The 21804-nt window shown below is 38.5% G+C and overlaps 1 protein-coding gene across 1 annotated transcript in view; it reads left to right on the plus strand.

Annotated features, from left to right (window-relative positions):
* CPED1 (cadherin like and PC-esterase domain containing 1) overlaps positions 1 to 21804 on the plus strand; it is a 145838-nt gene that overhangs the window by 28866 nt on the left and 95168 nt on the right. Inside the window, 4 exon segments of the mRNA XM_031056942.1 lie at positions 5410 to 5516; positions 7393 to 7468; positions 19184 to 19340; positions 20873 to 21038. Of these exon segments, the coding sequence (XP_030912802.1) occupies positions 5410 to 5516; positions 7393 to 7468; positions 19184 to 19340; positions 20873 to 21038 (506 nt within the window).

The raw sequence follows: 21804 nt of genomic DNA on the forward strand, positions 1-21804 counted from the left end.
AGAATCAGAAGGGTAAAAGTGAGAAAACTCATGAATTAAGATGGACAGTTTAATAGGGAATGCAAAAGCTGTGTCTGCAAGCAAAGCAAAACAAGGAATTAATTCACCAGTTCCTGTGAGCAGACAGGTGTTCAGCCATCCCCAGGACAGGAGCTTCATAATGGATGGAATCAAGCGGGTTAGTTTGGCACACAAATGCTATCACTCTGAATGGGTGTGTCTTCCCCCACTCCATGCTCCCTTCTTCCTTCTTCGCCCAGCTTTTTTTGAGCACAGCATCATATGGTACAGAACATCCTTTTGGCCAGTTGGGGTCAGCTGTCCTGGCTGTGTCCCCTTCCAGCCTCCTTGCTGCAGGTCAGCGTGAGGCACCAAGAAGGCACTGACACTCAGTTCAAACAGTGGCGTGCTGTAAGCTGGTTTGCACCAAATCCAAAAGATATCACTGTCTGAGTTGCTAGACAAAGGACTGACTCCATCCAAGTCAGCCCCTGTAGGAAGTCTTCTATCTTCTTTTTCTAACCCTCTACTGAAACCGGGGAACAGTGTTACTGGAAAGATATGACTGACACAAAATGAAGCAGAAGGATTAACCCCTCATCATTGTTATCACTGTAACCCTCATAAACAGGATTGGTTACAATTCTTGATATCTGCAGGGCTATTATTTAGAATTCTGTGGGGAATTGGCATGGAATAAATTAAAACTGAAATTTTAAGGAAGTGGACTCAACTCTTTCAGCATCAATAAATACTTGCCAACAGCTGAAAAGTTATTTATATTTGCTTTGTTGGTTATTTTGTTTTTTTTTTCCTTTGGCAACAATATTGTATTGTTAGTTCATATGCAGTTTATAAATTTGGTCCTTCTCTGCAGTAGTGCTCTATGGCAAATTGTACCTCTCCATTTGATTTCATCTTATGAACTATGGCACTTTTAACTTGTTTTGAATTTGCTTGGGTTGAATTTGGACCAATTAGCAGAATTATTTTGAATTCTGACCATGCTTTACAAAGTCCTTGTACTTCTTTTCATCTTGGTATCACTTGCTATTTATAAATGCACTTATTATTCCATTAATCAATTTGTTACTGAAAAATTTGATCAGAACTGAATGTACAGTGGAGTACGTTTTGAGGTTCTGCTCCAAGAAGAATCCACTTTGATAGGGGATTAGACTTCATTTTTTCAAATAGCTGTGCAATCACCTCAGAGGGATGTTATGTGGAAACAATGTCTAAAGACTTGTTAAAGTCAAATTGTTTCATTGCTAATATTTGTTTTTTGTTGTCTTCTTTTCCTCTAGTGCTCATAAACGGATTAATTTCAAGGTGTGAGCAAATGCAAAATTGCAAATTGACTTGAGATTAAAATAAAACCAAATCCAAGTGGCTTTTTTTTTCTTTTTTATTTCCCAGAATGAATGAAATACAGGAAGATAAACATGAAAGATGAAAATTTTATCTGATTTTCCAAGTTCTTTCATTTCAAATTTCAGGATGGAAACCTTAGTACTGGAAAATGAAATTTCAGCCTATAGTAATAACATTAAACTTAGTAATTTGATTAAATTAAATAATATACACCTGAGAGATTAAAATTACAGAGGTGTATGCATCCAACAGTTTTCCTGCAAAATGTAGCCTCCAATGGCATAGCTCATGGGGGGAATGTGTTCATTTCAAAACCTGGAATAAAATCATTTTACTTGAGAAATCACCTTCAGAAATTCTTGAAATTTGTCAGAAACCACATTAAATCCTGCAGTTCTCGTTTGGTTTCTGTTAACTTTGGTCTAATATATCAGAATACAAAAACCTCTCTGCAGAATATTATACAGAAAAAGCTAAATGTTTTTATTGGTGTCTGCATTGCTATTTCCTCTGCTGCTAAAAAGCATGTTTGCTTTTCTCCCTAGATTATTATCTTTTAAATTATTTTTCCACATTAGCTATTTCAACTATTTCAAATGACAAATCAGTGTCAAAGCCAATGAAAACAGTGCAATCTCATTGAAAATCTGAATTTTTATATAACATCAAATTTCAGTTGGAAGTTATTGCTCTCTGAATTGAATATCATGTTCTTTGACTCATTCAGAATAAAAGGTGATCACATCATATTTCAATCAAATTATGCTGTACTTCTACTAATTGAAGTAGAAACTTGGGTTGATATTCTTAGGTAAACATGAGATACACATTGCAGGTACAAATACTTTTTCAGATGGGGCTGGATGAGGGCTACAAAGACTGCAGGAGAGGAGAGGCTAAGAGCTGGCAAAAGACAGGTGAATAAAAGCTTTGTGCTGCCAGCATGTGTCCACCTAAAGCTCACTTTTCCTGCATAGTTAGATATAATTCTGCAGATGGGCATTCCTTGTGTATGCAAGGCCTTAATTAACAGGCTGAACTAAACTATCTTGATTTGAAAAGATATTCAAAGAGCAGACGAACATGGAATTGCACATTCTCATCTTGTTACCACTCTTTTACTTGTCCAAGTGCAAAAAAATGCAAAGAGTAAAGAGTATCTCCATGAGGTGTGATTTCATGTTATCTAACTGATCTACAGCTCCTGTGTGCTGAGCTCCACTGACTTGCTGGATGAAGGAAACAGGATTTCCATAACTAGAGACAAAGTTCATTCTGTGGGAAAGGCTTCATGCAAAGTGCTAGTAATTAAATTTTTCAGATATGAAGCATTCTTTTTAACCTTCCCCCTCAAATGTCCTGTAAAATCCTGCTTCTGGTCTGAAGTCTACAGGAAAGCAGCAAAACTCTGTACATTGAAAATGGAATATTATTGACTTTACTAAAGCTTCTTAATAAAATCTCTAGAAACATTTTGAAACATGAATCCTTCCATGCAGATGGTGTTTATTATTAATACCACATTTGTTCTTTGTCTTTTACTGTAGAATGTTTTAGCTCACGTGTATCTAGCTTTAATTTCTTTAACAATCAATTCTTTGAAGGGGATCTTCAGTCCTTTGCATAGCTCATGTGATGTTGTTGGAATACTAATAACAGTAGCACTTTTTTTCTTGAGATATAGTTCTTCTATTATTAAATATGCAGAAGGAAGACAGACTGTTGGTTTCCTGATCATAGATGTTCATTTTCCACAAAAGGTTAAGCTCTGTAAGGAGTGACATGGGCAGATTTGAGGCAAAATGGATTCCTAGAGGAGCCTTTCTAGAACTAAATAGCTGTTGTAACCAATGACTCTTTTGGTTTTGTTTTCCAATAATGTTTTTTCAGGTATAGATTATGAGGAATACATCAATACATTTAAGTAGGAGTCACACTGCTCTGTCAGTCTGAATCTGAGAGACAGCACTAGGTGTACACTGTTTTTCTAATAGGAAGTCTCCTGACTTCTATAAATAGACATGTTTCAGTTCTGATTGTTCTGTACTGAAATAACTGGCTCGAGGTTTAATGACTCTGAATAGAAAGCACAAGTAATGGCAGGCATTCAAGCTCTCCTGAACTATTTTACTTCCTGGGCACTGGCTCAGAAGCACACCAGATCTGAGGGTACATTTTCCTTTTAGGTGCATTCATATTGATCACTCTGATGTGTCCTAAAGGCAAATACACAGTTCAGCATATCCTCTGGAGTCAGGGATCAAATTCTTCCCAGGGCAGGATGTGTCATAATAAACAAGGGAAGGAAATGAACTGCTTCTGAGAAATGGAGTTCCCTCCAGCTCTCTTTCAATTTGCACAAACTAGGCATTGTGATTTATGTGTAATTATAATGATTTATTCAAAGGTGTTTACTAGTCAGAGGCATAACATCTTGCTTATCTGATAATTACATAGCTGGTGAGGTCATTGAGTAGGTTGTTAGCACTGCCAAACTTTTGCACTAAAGTGAGGTATTTGCTTGTACATTTCTTTAATGTTTTGTTTGTTTGCTATCTGTGACATTTTTATCTACCTGCGGGGATTTTTTTGTTGTTTCTTTCACAAAGAAGCATGTAGGGAATCTGTCTTGCCTAAATTTCATATACCCTAATTACTTTTATGCTATAATACTGGTTCTCATAATGTGAAATTGAAGGAATTGTTACAGTAATAAATGCAGTGTAACTGAAAATTGATCTCTTCTGCTTTGTCACACTGCTTATAAACATAAAAAAGTGATAGTTACTTTCATAGTCCTGGATCCATTCTACACAATCAGTTCATTACTGTACTTAACATAAATTGAGTGTTAAATCTCCTTAAGTAGAATTTTTACCTTGCTTGACATTTGTAATCATGATTGGGATAGGAAAAAAATACATTCTGGAGAAAGAAAGAAAGGAAATAAATAAAATAAATACCTCTGTGGGCCATCTGTAGGACAAAATTAAGGGGGTAATCTAATAAAATTAAGAAGGTATCACAGATGGAGAGCACAAAATGGAATAAAATACATGTAATCTTTCCAACTCTGGGGAAAAGAGCCAACCAGTCCCTGAAATAGCTATTTTGCAGAGAGCTTTGTGACCTGGTTCTGTACCCTTGGATGCTGTACTGCTTTTCTGACTGCCCTTTCTGTTTGTAAGTTCATTATTACTGATTGTCTTCCTGTCAATGAAATAATTTACCCTTTATTGAACATATTCATGGTGTCCTCAACAGCTGTAATAATTCTGTTGTGAGCTGCCACCACCTCTAACTGGTCCAGATAACAAAGGCTGTATAGAGAAGAAAACAAATGACCACGTGAGGAAGCTGACCAAGGTTATTTGAAGCAGCAGGGGCATTTCTACACCATATCACGTGCTGAGATATGAGCAAGTTCAAGGCCTATTTGTATCTTCAGGTCAGCTTTGCCCCAGGAAGGAAGCATCACATTAGCTCGGAAGCTAGCAATCTAATTCCCACTTGTAACAACAGTTCTAGCTCTGGCAGTCTGGTGTCTAATATTTAGGAATCCACTACACCAAAATTCCTGCTCTTTGCAATGGCATGAAGAGTAATACTTCCTGTAAAATTTACTTGCCATTAAAGAAATACCTCAGAAGCTCACATTGCATGTACTGGATACATGTTATAAGCATGCATGTTGAGGAGTTCAGAAAAAAAAAAATAACAACTTAAAGCAGCATCAAAGTTACCAAACTTTTTCATTTCTGTAATTTCTGAATGTTAAACAGGTCAAGCAGCAGGATTTGGACATCAGTAGGCAGATATAACAGGGAATGCCCACTGTGAAACATCTAAATATAATTCCAAATCTTGAACTGTGGTAGCAAATACATCTTTTATCATTCTGCCACCTATAGCTGCTCATGTAATTAGCTCTCCAACAGTTTGCTGTTCTTCAAAATATCACTCTAAGTATTTTTTATGCAAATAAGAATTGCATAATATTTTCTTTCTCAAAGTGCTTCTTTTCTTTCTGGATAGGTGGCATGAACCCTTGGGATCTTTTCATCTGCTTATCTTCCAGAAAAGATGGTGGCACTGGCTGCTTTCAAACAGAAGATTTGCATAATCTAGAGCTTTTCCAGAAGGTATGAGATTATTATGTTATCCTTTGTGGGAATGTAAGGACAGGATAGCCCAGATTTTCAGGCCTCACTCATAAAAAGAGAGATATCAAATGTTTATTTTATACTGCAGCAACACATTTTAGCAAAAATTAAGTTTTTTCATGTTTTCTATTTACTGAGAAATACTTGTCAGGTACAAACATTTCATTCTTTATGTCACACCCAGTTATCAAAAGCAATTTCTCATTTGAACATAGTTTGTTAGTTTGGTTGTAAGTATTTCAGTGGAAATACTGAAAATTGTTACAACTCAGTGTCAAGTTTCCCTTTTCTCTTCTTTAGCTTGAACTTTTGCATTCTTGGCCACCTTCAACCTGCATGTCTGGCTGCAAAAGTGTCTACAAGGGAAATTATTTAAGCAATTTTCCCTATTGGAAAAGAGAATTTAGAAATGGTGAGAAACAATTAGAAAATGCATGCAATATTTCAGAATGAGAGTGTAGACAGAAGGTAGAGATGGATGAATTTAGGCTTCATATCTCATGTCACTACTGAGTTTCACCTAATGTAATTCCTCCTTTGTAAACATAATTTAGGCACTTTTCCAAACAGTGACAATGCTCCTACAATTGGTAATGTGTAATGTGGACCAAGGCCTTCAAGGGAGTTCTTTGCTCTGGCACTGCAACCTCTTCCTCACGGTCCAAACCAACAGTGGTACCAATTATCTTGGTATTTTCAGGATTGCTTTTTGGTTTTTTCTCACTTGTGCATGTTGTGGACACAGTTTAGGTTACTTAGATATGTAATTTCTATGTAAACACCTGACCTGTTGATAAAAATATGTGAGTGATGTAAACTGAAATCTTTGATAAAATGTGACCAAGCTACAGATACAGTTTGACTCATATTTTAAGTAAAAAATACTTAAAATAATAATAATGGCAAGACTCTAAATTATTGACTCCAGCTTGAGCGTCTGAGAGAAATGGAGCTGCTTTTAAAAGGTGCCTCTGGTAATAAAAACATCCACAGAAGAGATATGTCCACAGAAGTCAGAGCTTTGAGCATGTGCACTGGGGTTCCCTGGGACAGGACGCATATCAAAGTGTATGCAAAGTGAATTTTTTATGGCAGTTATAGTTTGCTAGAAATATACATGCTTTGAATATGCTCAGCTAATAAAGCACCCCAGGCTTCTGCAAACTGCTTTTTTCTCATTCTGCCTATATTACCATATCTGAGCCTTGAATGCTGTGCAATATTAATAATCCTGACAGCATGCTGTAATGTCCAGATGTGTCACACATGAATAACTGAGACACAAGGTGATCAAAGGAATTGTCCAAGTTCTCTCAGGAAGTCTGCAGCAGAGCAGGGACTTAAACCAGATGGCCCATTCCTCTGGAAAACTTTAAATATTGAACTAACATGACTTGCTGCTAGCATGTCCATACCAAAGTGCAGCACAGTGTTTTGCTGCAGAGCCTGCCTGTGATGTAGCTACATTAGCTTACTGCTGATCCCAAGCACAGCAATTCCAGAGGCATAGGGCGTTTCCAGGCAGGGAGAGACAGTGGTTGGTAATTGCACAGATCAGAGAAGCTGCAGAGACTGAAAAGGGGAAAGGGAAGGGTCAGCATTCAGCAGCCAGAGGCAGAGATATAGGCCTAAAATTTTGCATTGCTATGAACACAGAGGAAGAGTCCACACTTTAACTTCATTATTCCAATATTGTAGGGAGGGCAAATTCATCATTTCCTATTGACACTGATGGGAGTTTTGCAAATGAGGTGTCTCTGATAAATTAAACACAAACCCATTGAAGGCATTTTCCATTGAATAAAAAAGTGCAGTTTTTGAATTAAATCATTAAAGCTTCTCTTTTTACATACAGGTAAACCTACTTCCAGAAATCCAGCATTTTCTTTGCAGAAAAGAGGGATTATGCCAGATAGCAAAAGCCTTTTCAGGTAATCTGATTTCTTCAAATATGCTTATGTGATGATGATCTTTTAATAGTTGTCATGCGAAGTTTTTGAAATGACACTGTCAACTTACAATTCTATTTAATTTTTTGTCATGAATGCATAGAGGGAAAAAATAAAAGACTGATGATCCATTTTAAACACACTTAAATATAGAGTACAATTATACATTATCTTTCCAGGTAAAGACATCGCATTCTTCAGCTGCTGCATATTGCAGAAATAATTTGGCTATAATTGTCTTATTTTTGGACTGTTTTGTGTTAATATAGTGTACTGGTATTTAGACTTCTCTGCCCTGGGTTTGGTGTAACATGTTTGTTCAGCTTTACAAAAATGTTGTGGCATGGAGAAGGAGAAGGAGTCAGAGCTTGGTTCCTGTCCAGACATAATTTACTGATAAAAAGCCTTTATTGTGTATTAAGATCATCAACCAGAAAAGTTTAAAGGTTATGGGCTAATTTCCAAAGAATTCTAATTTACCATGGGTAAAATCCATGTTTGAATAGAAACTGGAAAAAAACGAAACTGTTGTGCACTATATTAGGTCTACTTAAACTTCCTTATCTTTTCCCCTTTTTTATATATCTGCCAAATTTAACACAGAAGGAAAGGATTCATTACATCTCATTTAGCCATTTAGGAGTATATATCTTCTGAAAGCAGTATTCTAGTCTGCCATTTAAGTCAGTGGAGAGAGAGATACCTACAAATGCTACTTCTTTTTATCTTAAAATATGTATTTAAAATAAGTGTGTTGGATTAGTCTCTGCAATTACTTGCTCCCCAGTTATGTCTCCCCACTGCCTAAAGAAATTTGTAGGCCCTGCTCACGTTGTAAGATTGCCTTCAAAAAGCATTGGTTCACCCTGCTACTTGAAGAAAGGCCAATTGGAGTGGTTTTATGATTTTACTACCACAAAACCACAAAAAAAAAGAGGTACTTACTACACACAGAGCTTTCTCTTTAAAATACATGCATTTTCACTGCTGTCCATAAACATGGTACAAGCCGCTTTGTATATGACCCTTTTATTAAGCCATTCAGTGTTTTCTCCTGTACTGGGTTTACGTGGCAAGCTTTTGGTAGGGGGGAGTGCACAGGAGTGGCTTTTGTGAGAAGCTGCCAGAAGCTTCCCTTAAGTCCAGCAGAGCCAATGCCAGCCAGTTTGAAGATAGGTTTGCTACTGTCCAAGGATGAGCCCATTAACAATGGTGGTAGCACCTCTGGGACAACATATTTAAGAAGGGAAATAAAACAATTGCACAACAGCACCTGGAGAGATGAGTGAAGAAGGGGTGGTAGGAGGTGCTCCAGGCAGCAGAGCAGGCAGAGATTCGCCTGCAGCCCGTTGTGCAGCCCGTGGTGTGACAGCTCTGCCTCTGTAGCCCAGGGAGGAACACAGGGGAGCAGAGATCCACCTGCAGCCCATGGAGCACCCAGTGCCAGGAGAGCTGGGGGCCTGAAGGAAGCTGTGACCCTGTGGGAAGGCTCCTGGCAGGACCTGTGGAGAGAGGAGCCCAGGCTGGAGCAGTCTGTTTCTGATGGACTGCACCCCATGGGAGGGACCCACAGTGGAACAGTTAATGAAGAACTGCAGCCTGTGGGAAGGACTTTCCTTGGAGAAATTCACAGAGGACTGTCTCCTGGGGAAGGGACCCCAAGCTGGAGTGTGAAGAGTCCTCCTGATGAGGAGAAAGGAGTGGCAGAGGCAATGTGTGATGAACTGATCACAGCTCCCATTCCCCTCTCTGCATCACTGCAGAAAGGAGGCAGTGACTTATTGTAAATCAAGGCAACCCCCATGGCAGGGAGGAATGATGAGGAGGACTCCATGATATCAGAAGGCTAATTAATTACTTTATTATACTATATTATTCAATACTATTTTACACTATATTACTCTACATCTAAACTGAAACTGCACAAGCACTCAACTGAATAAAATCTTGTGATTGTCTGCTGACCAACAGTCAGGACACATCTTTGGCCCTGATAGGCCAAGGAAACAAAACCCCATCACTCTGGGTAAACAATCTCCATATTGCATTCTACTTTGGCACAACACAGGCACAGCAAATGAGATAAGAAATGTTTTGATCATTCTTTTCTCTGCTTCTCTCACTGCTTCTCTCAGGTTCAGAGAATGTGAATCCCACAGTGACTCAGGAGTAAAATTGAGCCTGGGAAGAAGGGAGGAATGGAGGGAAAGTGTTTAAGATTTAGTTTTATTTCTTATTATCCTACTCTGATTTGATTGGTAATAAATTCAATTAATATCCACACATTTTTTGGCTATGATGGTAATTAATGAGTGATCTCTCCCTGTTCTGTCTCATAAGCATTTCATAACAGTTTCTCTTGCCTGACCAACTGAGACACTTTGATGGGCACCTGGTATATAACCAGTGTCACTTTAGCACATCATGCCTTCAGGGAAGAGCCATTTGTAAGCATCTTATTCCTCACTTATATTTTTAGTGCTTTCCTGGCAAAGAGAAAAGACCTCATGACTGATGTTAAAATCCCATTGAAATCAAGGTAATACATGTGCTTTGCAGCAGGGCTCTGACTTGTACCCACACAGCAAAGGAGGATTATTCTAGCACTCCACTGAAGAGCTATCATACAGAAAAAGGCCCATCCCTCACTTTTCTGTTACCAATAAAGTTTTGAACCTAAATTAGCGGAAGTACTTTAAAGTAAAAATAAAAAAATTCTATCTCAAATCTTTGTATCTCCACATCAGCACGGGGCCTAGGGCTGAGATAGCTATTTCAACACAAGGTTCTCATGGCACTTAATATGACATGGAGAGTCCAGCATGCCCAGTAGAATGGGCAGATTTGGCACAGGACCTCCTTTTGGTCCAGCAGCTAGAGGTTCAGAGGGATATCCTGTGGTATCCTAAATGGCAATAGATGTCTATTTGTAGATACTGAATTTTACACTTGGTATTTAGAGTAAGCAAGCCCAAAAGACCATTTTTTTTCTGCATAATTCAGGGTTAGCTGAATTGTTCCACACTGACTTTATAGACTACACTGATGTACACTGACAAGAATGTGAATTTAGACTGTGGTACACACTGCGGTCACCTCTGTATAGACCAGACTTTGGTTTCAAACCATGAATTAATCCCATTCAGTATCACTGGATGTAACAATTTAGAATGAGTGGAACTCATCCATAAAAGGTGGAATTAAAATCAGAAGGGTAAATAATTTGATTTCAGGTTAAGTGGACAAAAAGGCATAAGTTAGAGCAAACTAGTCTAGAGGTGAGACTTCAGATACTCCCCTTTCCATTCATTTGATAAAGCCAGCTCTTTCCACTTTCTTTTGCTTGCATTCTCCAACAGATCTCTCTTTCCAACAACAGCAGAGCTGCAAATTAGCAGGATTTTTTGATCCTCAATTTAAAAATTATTTACAGAAAGAACAACTCTCATCAGTATTTCCTCCACAGAACAGTTTGTTCCTTTCGAATCAGTTATGTACTTTCACTCTTGTGTGTTTGAGTCAACAGGGTTTCTCTGCAATTTCTCTTAAAGAGGATCAGTTGGTTTGTTATTACTGTCATTTAGTCAGTCTTAGAGGAGCCAAGCAATTTCCTGTAAAAGTGAAAACACAAAGAATTATGTTCTCTAATTAAAGACATAGTAAGCTGTAGAAAGAAACATCAGGCAGCAAGGCTGAGAAAATGGTATACTGGATTTACTGTGGTTATGACAGTGTTGATGTTGATAAGCAGTGGTAAAGTTGTTTGGGTTTTTTGATGTTTTTATTTGTTGTTGTGCAACTCTTAAACTGCTAGGCTTTGTATTTAAGACAGCGTGCCCATTCTCATACCCCTGTTGTATAGGAAAGAAAATGATTTATACAAAATACCAGGCCAGTGCTTGTTTCTTTGCTCTTTCTCTTTAATGGAAAGTGTTCTTGTCAGTCTGACATTTCATATTGCTTCTATCTCTGTAGGGTGGGGGGAAATAATGCATATACCAGTGATGACTACTTTTTGGGAAAGAAGCTGGGAAGATAGAATAGCTAGGAAAATCAGTCTGGAAGAAGAGTAGAAAAGAAAAAATGTTAAAAAATACATGCTGTGTGTGGATAAATTGGATTACCATTGAATACAGGGTTGCTAGAAGATGGGTGTGTGGATTTGTGGCAATGGATTTGTGATGAGACATAAGAATAGTAACAGATCTTAGAATTCAATATGGAAGAGTACTTGCTGCAGTCTGAGAGGATTGTTTGAACTTCTGCTTTTGCAGGGCAATTGGCCCAGTTTTTACTGAAGTGCCTGATATCTGCTCACTAAATGGGACTTAGGCCTTGAGAAAGTTCTGGTATAACTAATGGAGAACCAAGGAAGGAAGGAAGGCTCCTGGCATTTACTGCTCAGGTCAGCAAAAGTTGCAGTAGTTGTAGGGATCTGGAAATTAAATCTTCCTGCAAATTCAAATTCAGCTTCCAGACCCAGACCTGGAAGCTCTCTGAGGTTGGAGGATGACTGTTGAAGAGATTTCAGATATTCATACCTGGTAATCCACTGCATGTGGCTTTAGAACTGGGCTTGGCTGCCTCCTGGAGCTACACCCAGCCAAGAGATGGAGAGGACTAAAGTCTGCAATGTGAGCTGAATTGCGCAGATTCAGTATAGAGCACAGGGAAGGCATCCTGGTGCATGCACAACAAATACTATACTTGATAGGTTTTCCCTCGGAAAGTAGTGGAACTACTTATAGCATTGCCTCCCTAATTTTCCTGTTCCCTGAGGAATCCATACTAGTCTGTCTTTCATGTAAGCATTTGTGTCATTTCATCACTTCCAGTGCCCAGCCCGTGCCATGAATAGCTTCTTCTCTACCCATGAAAATCACTGGTCCTTTTTTTAAGTAATACTTTTGTCGTATGCCTTCCTTCTGTGTTTCTGTTTATTAGTGTCTCTATTGCAGAGATGTTATGAGCGTCTGCCAGCCTTGTGTGCTCCCATGATCTCTTTCTGGGCTGGCTAGCAGGGTTAACCACACAGAAGGTCTTGGGATAGGCATGAGCCCGATGAAATTGTATGAGAGGGAGAGCCAAGATAGTCCAGCTATATGACACATCCCACTCTGTGATGTGTTTGTGGTCCAGTGCTAACCTTGTGCTTTCTTCTCCTGCTGCCTATCCCCAGTGCCCTTGGGTTACTCTGAGTCCACATGAAAGGTTATGACCCAAGGGTAGGAAGCAAACTCAGTGAAGCCACCTGTGGAAGAGAGAAGTTATAGATCAAATTTATTTTCTGTTGTAGCAACACAACATCTCTGAGACGGGAACTTGACTTTTTTATAGGGGGATGCATTTCTTTTGGCCCTTACAAATATTTGCACACCAGTTTTGATCAGGTTTGTTGCTGTTACCTTTCTGCTACTGAAGTTAATAAGAGCCTCAAGAGTGGCCAATAAAACCAGCACCTGATTTTTTCCAGTTAATTAGATTATAAACTATGTGGGGCAGGAATTTCATTGGTTTTACAGCAGTGTCAAATCCCAGCTACCTAAGAACAGCAATGTAACAGAAAATATTAGTCGTTTGAAAAGAAGTAATGCAGCTAAATTAAGTTAATTACTTGGCCTATACTCTTCTATAATCTATCCTGTCACTAGTACAGAATTGTGACTCTAATCATGCAACACTCAGCCAGCATTTTCACTGAGTTGCTTTTTCCAAAGTTTTATAGCTTATCTGTGTAATTAAGTTCTAGTATGAAGGGTGCACACAGAAGAAGCAGCCCTTCTAAACAATATTGGAAAAAACCCCACACCTCTAACTTAAACTCTTAGGATGCTTTAGGAATGAAGACACAAATACCATACTTAATACTGTAAATACCGGTTTTCGTGCACCTGCCAAAAGAGAGAGGCCAAAAAACATGAAAAGTGATTAATCTAAACTGAAGCTGAAGTATTTGCTGATGTTTCTAAAAGGAAAAACAAACAGCATCGTACAAATGTAGCTCTGTTATAATTTTATCTTTTTAATTCTGAAACTTCACAGTGAATTTCAGTGCATTTCAACCCACAGCTTAAATTAATTTACCTCTAGATCTGTTTTACTATAAAATTGTTTTGTTTTTAATACTAAACCTATTTAGGATAGTTTAAACTTCCAGAAATGACAAGTAGTTTGACCTTTCTCCATCCTAAATATACAGAGTGTGTTGCTTTGAGATTAAGTGTATTACAGAGGGTGGGATCACTGCATTTTTTAATGTAAAAAGCTTTTAAGAGCAGCTGAATCAGTAGTCAGCAGTAGACAGGACATGGGACTTGCATCAGTGTTGACATCACAAATAAAGCTCAAAATGCTTATCAACACCATCACATATTAAGTTTCAAGCAAGAAACCAAATTCCAGTGAAGTCAATGCAGATTTTTCCAGGACTTCACTGGGGGCCAGGATTGCCCCTAGTGTTTATAGCTTCCTTCAAATATTCATTGTCTATTTTGAGTTTCACAGCCAAATGCACTTTTCTAAATGCATAGGTCATAAAACTGAGTGCTAAAGGTTCTCTTTCTTTCTTCAGAAACCTCAGGGCATAATGTGTAAGCCATAGTAAATTACTAGTCTTTGTTTCAATCTTTTAATCCAAAAAAATCAAATGGATAGCAGGAGGCAATTGAATGGAATAGATCTGCTTTCTGTGAAAAGTCTCAAGGCATGTAGTGGCAGTGGTTCAAGTGAAATCATCCATCCTCTAAAATCAACACAGAAAAATGGGAAAAAAAATTCATTTTCAATGCTCACTGCTTTCACATTTATACAGCTTAGAGTGGGTTGCTGTACCTGATTGAGCCAAATTACTAGGTTTTATTTTGATCAAAATTCCTTGTCCTGGGGAACTCAGAAGTCTGCCTAAGAATCTGTGAAAGCTTTTTAGGCATCTGCTGACGTGGAGCAATCTTTTCAGCTGTTAAACACACCTTTCCAACCTACAGAGGCTGGAAAATTGCCCAGCTGTAAATTCTAGAAGAGGACCAGGTTGTAGCAATACAAGTTGCCTTGTCTGTATCACAGATAAGCTGTTTGTGCTCCAGCAGCCCATACTAATAAGGAAATTGGATGATCCCAGAACAGAATGCAATGTGGAGTTCTTCTAGCTCACTGAGGTGCCCTGTTGGAATACAAACCTGCAAGGCTGATAGAGAGGACCTGTTATCAGTAGTTCCTGAATATTGTACTGTAGAAACTGCTGACAAATGCCATGAGGCGCTTTTTTTTTTTCATGTCAGAGAATTGAGGCTTCTGGTAGAAAGAGACTACCACTATGAAAATCTAGGAAGACGTCCATAAGGCAGATGGAAAGGCTGCTGTACAGTTTCAGGCATCAGTGTGCTTTAAGGTTCTAAAGCAATGCTTTTCCTGATAAAAAGAAAAGCAATTTGTACTTGCAAGTGCAAATGTGCCGAGTTTATAATTTCATTTTATGGAAGATATCAACAATGTACTGGGCTCAGAACAAAGCACATCACTTCGGTTGCATTTCATTCAATATCTAAGTTTGTGCTTCATTAAACAACCAGGAGCTCCCAAGATGACTTAATTGCTCCTGAAATGTTTGTAACAGATCTGACAGTTGATGGGCACTTGAGAAACAAAATGACCTTTTCCTCACAGACAATAGTCTTAATTATTCCTTGCTCCATGTTTGAAGTGCATAAAAATAGTCTATTTGATCTTGTACAAAGTAAGAAATTAATTAAAAAACTCACATCATAACCTTCCTTGTAACATCAAAGGATACTATAGAAGGAAAGATAAAGAAGAGAACATGTTCTCATTCATCTTCTGTTTCCTTTTCTTTCAATCAATCATTACTTAGTTCAACCAGTAGAGTATTCTCCTGCTGAATTCCTTGCCTTTGCAGATCACCAGATGTTTGTGTTAACATAAGTGTTTTAGCTTTGCATTTTACATTTACAACCAGTCCAGGTGGCTGCAGCCTGGCTTTGCTCCAGGAATGCTTAATTTGTCCAAATGTACTTCTAGCTGTTGGTAAACGTTTTGCTCAGCCACACATTGTAATTCTTAAGTCAGCTGTTCTTTATTGTGTATGTGTTGAATCTCTTGTTACATTTCGGAACTCTGAGCCAAAGACAAGCAAATAACTTGTGAGCCAGAGATGGAGAAGGAGCGAGAAGTCATAGCTGTGTAAAAAACTTGAAAGGCCTCATTAGATGTCAGTGAGGCTGCTGCTTTAGGTATCAGTTGTCACTGTCAACTGATCTGTTTGACTGTTGTACTTTGAGAGATTGTAGTTGACAGAATAGTGTCTGCCACCAGTGTGTGTAACAAAGAGGTGCTCCATTTTTTTGATCTAGAGGTGTTGACTTGCTTTGGTGGATTTTATACCTCCTCTTTGCATGTACCATGCAGCTGTTCTTATGTCTCAGGTCTGTTTTACCTGCTGCTGTGGTTATTGTGTGAGTTCAAGTGAGAACATGAAGTGGCCTCCTTACTCATCATCATGGCCTCATGGTGAACACCCTAGGAAGAGGTAAAGTGGTGTTGTTGGTATTTTCAATGGTACCATTCCAGAGATGTCAGCATCAGAAACCTTCTTCAAGCCGGAATTTCAAGGAAATTAAATTATGGTTATTTTCGAAGTGAAAGCAGGTCAAAGTGAAAGCCATAGGTCCTTGCTTTACACTGGAGCATCAAAAATGGCAGCAGCAACAAATACGTGTGGCAAAGCCTGAAGCTGCCCCTCAGGAAAAACAGCACTTTGTGTAACATTTCCATTACTGCATAGCCACTGTAAAAAGAAAAGGTATCTTCTTTTTTTTTATTATTATTTTTTTTTATTTTTAGACTCTGCTACAAAAAGTACGATTTACAAATTACAAATAATAAGATTTGGATTTTTGAAATAGGGGATGTATTCTGGACATGGTATTAGGATGCTGGGACTCTTTCTAACTTGGTTTTCCAAGCTGCCTGACACATCAACCACTGAACCTGCTTCACCTCTTTCATTATAAAATGTTGATGTTGTTTACTGACTTCAAGAGGACTGCTTAATTAACAACAGCTTGTAGAGTGATTTCAAGATGGAAAAACATGGCAATTACTGCAAACAGTAGAGGCACTGCAGGCTAATTTTCATTGATGATAAAGTTGATTAACAAATACACAGCTCTAATGAACACTGTTACTGCTTTGGAGTGCAGGAGCAGGTGAAGAGTTGCCATGAGAACTGATCCAGCTGAGTGTGCTCAGTTCAACACTACTGATGTCTCTTTATTATTATGGTAATTGTGTTCATTGATTACTAGGAGTAGATTTACCAAAGTGAGGGACTGTCACTCCCTCTTGACTCTGCCTGATGGTGTACATGCTCTGAGTGATCTCAAAGGAGTAAGCACCTAGTGACAATCTCACCTCTTAGAGCCCCCATGTGATAGGCTGTCTCCCACAGGAATACCTACACAAAACCAATAAAGAGATGTAAGGCACCGTACAAACAGGATGCTCTATAAAAGAGGCATAATTTATGAGCTTTGCCCTTTTTTAGTTTTCAATGGTAATCATCAGCACCCTGAAATTTGTTTAACCTTCTCTTCCTTGAGACATGGCAGTTGATTTTTTTTTGTTTGTTTGTGGTTTTTTACTGTTTTGGTTTTTTGTTGTTGTTGGTTTTGTTTGTTTTGGGATTTTTTAGGTTTTTTGGGGGGGGAGTCTGGTTGGGGTTTATTTGGGTTTTTTTTTTTTTTTTGGTGTTGAGCATTTTGCAATGACTTAGGGCAATGCTAAGGAACTTCTACCCTGTAGTTTGAGAATTTGAGAAAAGTTTTGTTTTTCATCTCTCCCCCTACCCACTTGTTTTAATTTGGCATATCCAGCTCCAGGAATGGTCCACTGCATAGTAACGAATTAATGTCAAAGTAATCTTTTTTCTTTCCCTGAAACAGCTAAAACTCTCATTTAAGAGGGATAAATACAGTTACAGAAACCTCATCTCATTATTTGCAATCTCTGTCTTGTGAGTTGTTACTTGTTGCTTTAACAACACAATTAGAAACATATTTTTAAAAGGAAAAGACACTTGTCATTGAGTAATGACCTGTACAGCCCTTCTCTGCCATGTTCTTATTTTCAGTAAAATGTTTACTTTCTTTTAAATGGCTAAAGTGATGCATAGGAGTAGTTACATGGAACCATTGCTAATTACCATGGTGAAATGCCATTGTCTATCTACAGGGTAGAAATTGCCATACTAAAATGCCCTTCTGTCTTTACATCAAGTCAGATATGGGAAAAATACAACTCAATTTTGCAGTTCTGGTTCCTATACATATTCAGAAACAAGTCTGCTAAATAAATTACTTAATGGGAGTTTACTGTCTTCCTCCTGTTGTCACTACACAGTCAAGTAGGCAGAGCAGTCTGCTTTTGTTGCTGTACCATCAAAAACCAGGTAGTCACTTGCAAAGTTCCAATCAGTTGTAATGCATAACACAACAGAAAGATGTCAGTGTGGATATAATTTGAGCATCACATGCTTTATTAAATAACTGCCTGGTTTTGATTATTCTTTAATCCTGCTAAGTGGTGCATGTAAGGCAGAGGACCAGATTAATTCTAGATCCCAGCTGAGACTGGAAAGTTGAGCCGAGCTGATCTGATGAACAGCCTATAAATACAGAAAATCACAATGTCATTTTAATAGACTCTCTGGGAAAATGAATACATGAATAGCTTTTTCTTTAAATGTCTGTTTACAGCTCATCACCAGGAATGCAACTTCAGTTTTATTTTTCATTTCATGTACCAAGGTTGAGAGTGCATGTTTTAGAAAAGAAGCTCTACAAATAAATTCATAGCATAGCACAATGCAGTATGTCAATGAAAAGAAAAGCAATAAGGTTTGGAAATAATTTGAACAGCTTGATTTTTCCTGACCATTACTTAAGAACTTGAAATGTGAGGTGTGGTAGAATTAATGAGTACTACCCTACATGAAATAATGACACAACATAAGGGCTTTGTGCCTTTTTATCAAGCACAGTAAAAGGAGAAAATACATGCCACTCCTTGATTGATCTCACATCACAATATTTTAATTACTATTAATAGTCACATGCCTCAATAAGCTTGAGCACTGTGGTACATCAGTCCTGCTCCCGCTGTGTTTGGTGGCAGAACTAAGACTCCCATAGGTTTCAGTACCTGCAAATTGTAGCCTTAGTGGTGAACACAGAAACAAGGATATGAGCTTATTTATTGAGCTATATTGTTACAGTAGCAAAGTCCCTTGGTCTTTATTCGAAGTTTCTTATCCCCATTAATCGTAATTAGTGTTCCATGAGGAAGTAAGTTTTGGTATTCTATATTTGGAAATCAAGGATTTCAGGTTTTTGCAAGAAGGAAAAAGGGGATGCTTTTTGTATGCAGTATTGCTGCATTCACCTCTGAAGTGGGAGTGGCAGCTAAGCCTTTCAGCCTGCAGCTTGCAGCTGGAAGGGCGTGCTTGGTTGGGGTGAAGCAGATCCAAAAATGTTTATTGTCTCAGCATTTGTTATTTTACATTTTCATCTGATGTTGGTAGCTTTTCTCTATTGTGTTTTATAACTTAATCCTTGGCAGCAGGAGACTGCCCTGGCTTTCAATGCTCTGCTGACTTCCTTTCTCATCCCCCTGGTACTTTTTCAGATCTGCAGCTCCCACTTGTGACCCCAGACTGTTCTGGCCAGCCTGGACTGTCAAGGGCCAGCGCCGCACAAAGTGTGTCCCAGGGCAGTGCAGTCACTGAGCAGGCACATGCCTCCCATCTGCAGCACTGGTGGAAGCAGAGCATGAGCACAAAGCTGTAAGTTAATGATGACCCACCCTCAGAAACTGCCAGTGCTTCAGCACAAAGTTATTTGGGAGTCAAGGACACAGAATGCAGCAAAAGAGGAGACCACAGCAGATGGAGCACTTGGATGTATTGCATCTCATACTTGCAGAATGCCTGTTTCTGTATTCTACACTTGGATGTATTGCATCTCATACTTGGAGAATGTTTCTTTCTGTATTAGCCAAGTTTGCACATGTTTTGGGTATAAATGTCTAAATCTTTGAGGCATTGAAACACCTCAACAAATAAATACAGACCCAGAGACACTCCTGAACCTTTAGGTCTCATGGTGGCTGAGCTGTTTCCTGCTCCTATCCCTGCTTTGCCCCTACCACAGACACACATATGTAGATGTAGTCCTTTGCACAGAGATCCCCCCCTTAAGGTGAAGAACCAAGAACTGCTTGATAATTTGTCTGTTATCAAGTGCTGTTTCCTACATCACACTATTTCACAAATTTTATGTTCTGAGGACCTGCTATTCTGCAGAGGGGAGAAAAATTTCTCTTTAAGATAGATGTTATTAGACTTAACAGATAGCAAAATTGAGGTCTGAAAAGGCCACATATTGCCAAAAATTACACAGAAATGGAAGAAGAGCCCCTTGTCTTTTATCAGTAATCAGTCTTAGAGACCCATAATTTCTATAGTCATCTTCCCATTGAATTTTCTATGAGGTAAATGGATGCTCAGAGATTTTAACAGACAGGTTAATAACGCCATTGTGAATATGCACAAATATAGCTCAGATTTCCCCAAGTAATGAACTTTTAAATAGCAGGTTTTTTCTTGGGTTTGCTTTTTTTCTATTCTATTTCTGTGGCAGACTCTCTTTGTGTGTACTATGGAAGCTGTAGGCCAGTTTTTAGAGAGCTGCATCACTTCTTAAACAAAGTTGCTTGCAGAATTCTTAGGTTTAACTGATTTGTTATAGCTTATTTCTAGTCTTAATATTTGGAATGATTGTATATGGCTTTCCTTAGGGGAAGTGTGCAGCACCGCATGTTTCTGTCCCTTTATTACAGAAGAAAGTGCAAACAATAGTGCAGTCTTTCCATAGGGTTGGATGGGGATGTTCTTCTGAATTTACTACAAATCAGCATTAAATAGGGTAACCTGACTATGCATTTCTGTTATTTAACATGATTGGATTTCTTTAATGTTTAATTTAATCTTGATTTAATCATTCACTCTGAATAGCCTGGATTTGTAACGCTTAATTATTCCCACAATGCCGTTACCTATATGTACTCTCAAACATCAATCCCTCCAAATGTAGTTGCTTCCTGTGTTTGGAAACTAAGAGTTAAAAATGCTGAAATCAGTAAAAGTACTTGATGTACAGCCTTGTTTCAGCCTACTTGATTTAACCTACTGTATTGCATAACTTGGGGGAAAAAGGGCTAATTTCCTATTTCCACTAATTTCACTATTTCACTATTTTCTTATAGCTCATTTGCAAAAGAACTGTATTAATGCTACATATTTTTATTACGTTCCAGGAATCAAGTGTCAACATCAGACCACAAGGATGTCCTTAAAGCTCAAGACTTTTCTGTAATCATCAAAGCATATGTGCTTGTGACATCCTTAACACCTTTGCGGGCATTCATTCATTCAACCACCACTGTCTGGCATCCACCCAAGAAGAAGCATTTTACCATAAAGGTAAACATTTAATTTCCTCAGTTTTCCATCTTTCAGGCAAAGTACATTAGACAGAAAACTAGAGAATACCTTTCTTCTCTTTTATTCCTTTATTAGCAGCCCACAGCCTACAGTGAATATTCTTCTAATGTGCAGTTTTCATTTCTCAGAACAAGAGGGGTTTGCTTCATGAAGCAGAAAAGCATTGCCCCATGCACTGGGGCCCTGGGATTTGCAGGTGTCCAAGCCCATTTTTATTGGTCACATTTGACAGCAGTTGCAGGGTCAGAGTTTTCTCTAAAGCACAGCAGTGTAACTGCTGCCATGCAGTAGCAACTTTTGCTGGGATATTGACAGTTGCGAAAAAGGAAGGTAAATATTTGAAACAGTTTGTTTAGATTTCTTTTTTAGGTGCAGTAAAACAGACTAGAGGAGGGCCAGGGCACTTCTAAATAAGGGGAAGGAAGTATTCAAGTATACCATGGATAGGGTAGTTCCCCCATGGTCTCAATTTTATGAAGAAGGATATTTCATATGTGCCTTAGATTAATTCTGGCCATCTCCAAGTGCATGGAGATACCCCTCTCACTCCACGTCTTGCTTGCTCAGCAAATATGCCTTCCCATTCCTTTCTTCTTCTAGCAGGGACTGTGCTTGTAACACATCAGCTCTTTATGAAGACACTACAGTTGTGCTGCTGCTTCTTCCCTTTTGAAGAATTAAGGTCCCAATGTGGCAGTGATTTCTTGAGCTTGCATACTTCAGCTCCTGCAGCAGCCGTTAAAGG

Source organism: Geospiza fortis, unplaced genomic scaffold (genome assembly GCF_000277835.1).
Source record: "Geospiza fortis unplaced genomic scaffold, GeoFor_1.0 scaffold195, whole genome shotgun sequence".
In the NCBI taxonomy this organism is placed as follows: Eukaryota; Metazoa; Chordata; class Aves; order Passeriformes; family Thraupidae; genus Geospiza; species Geospiza fortis.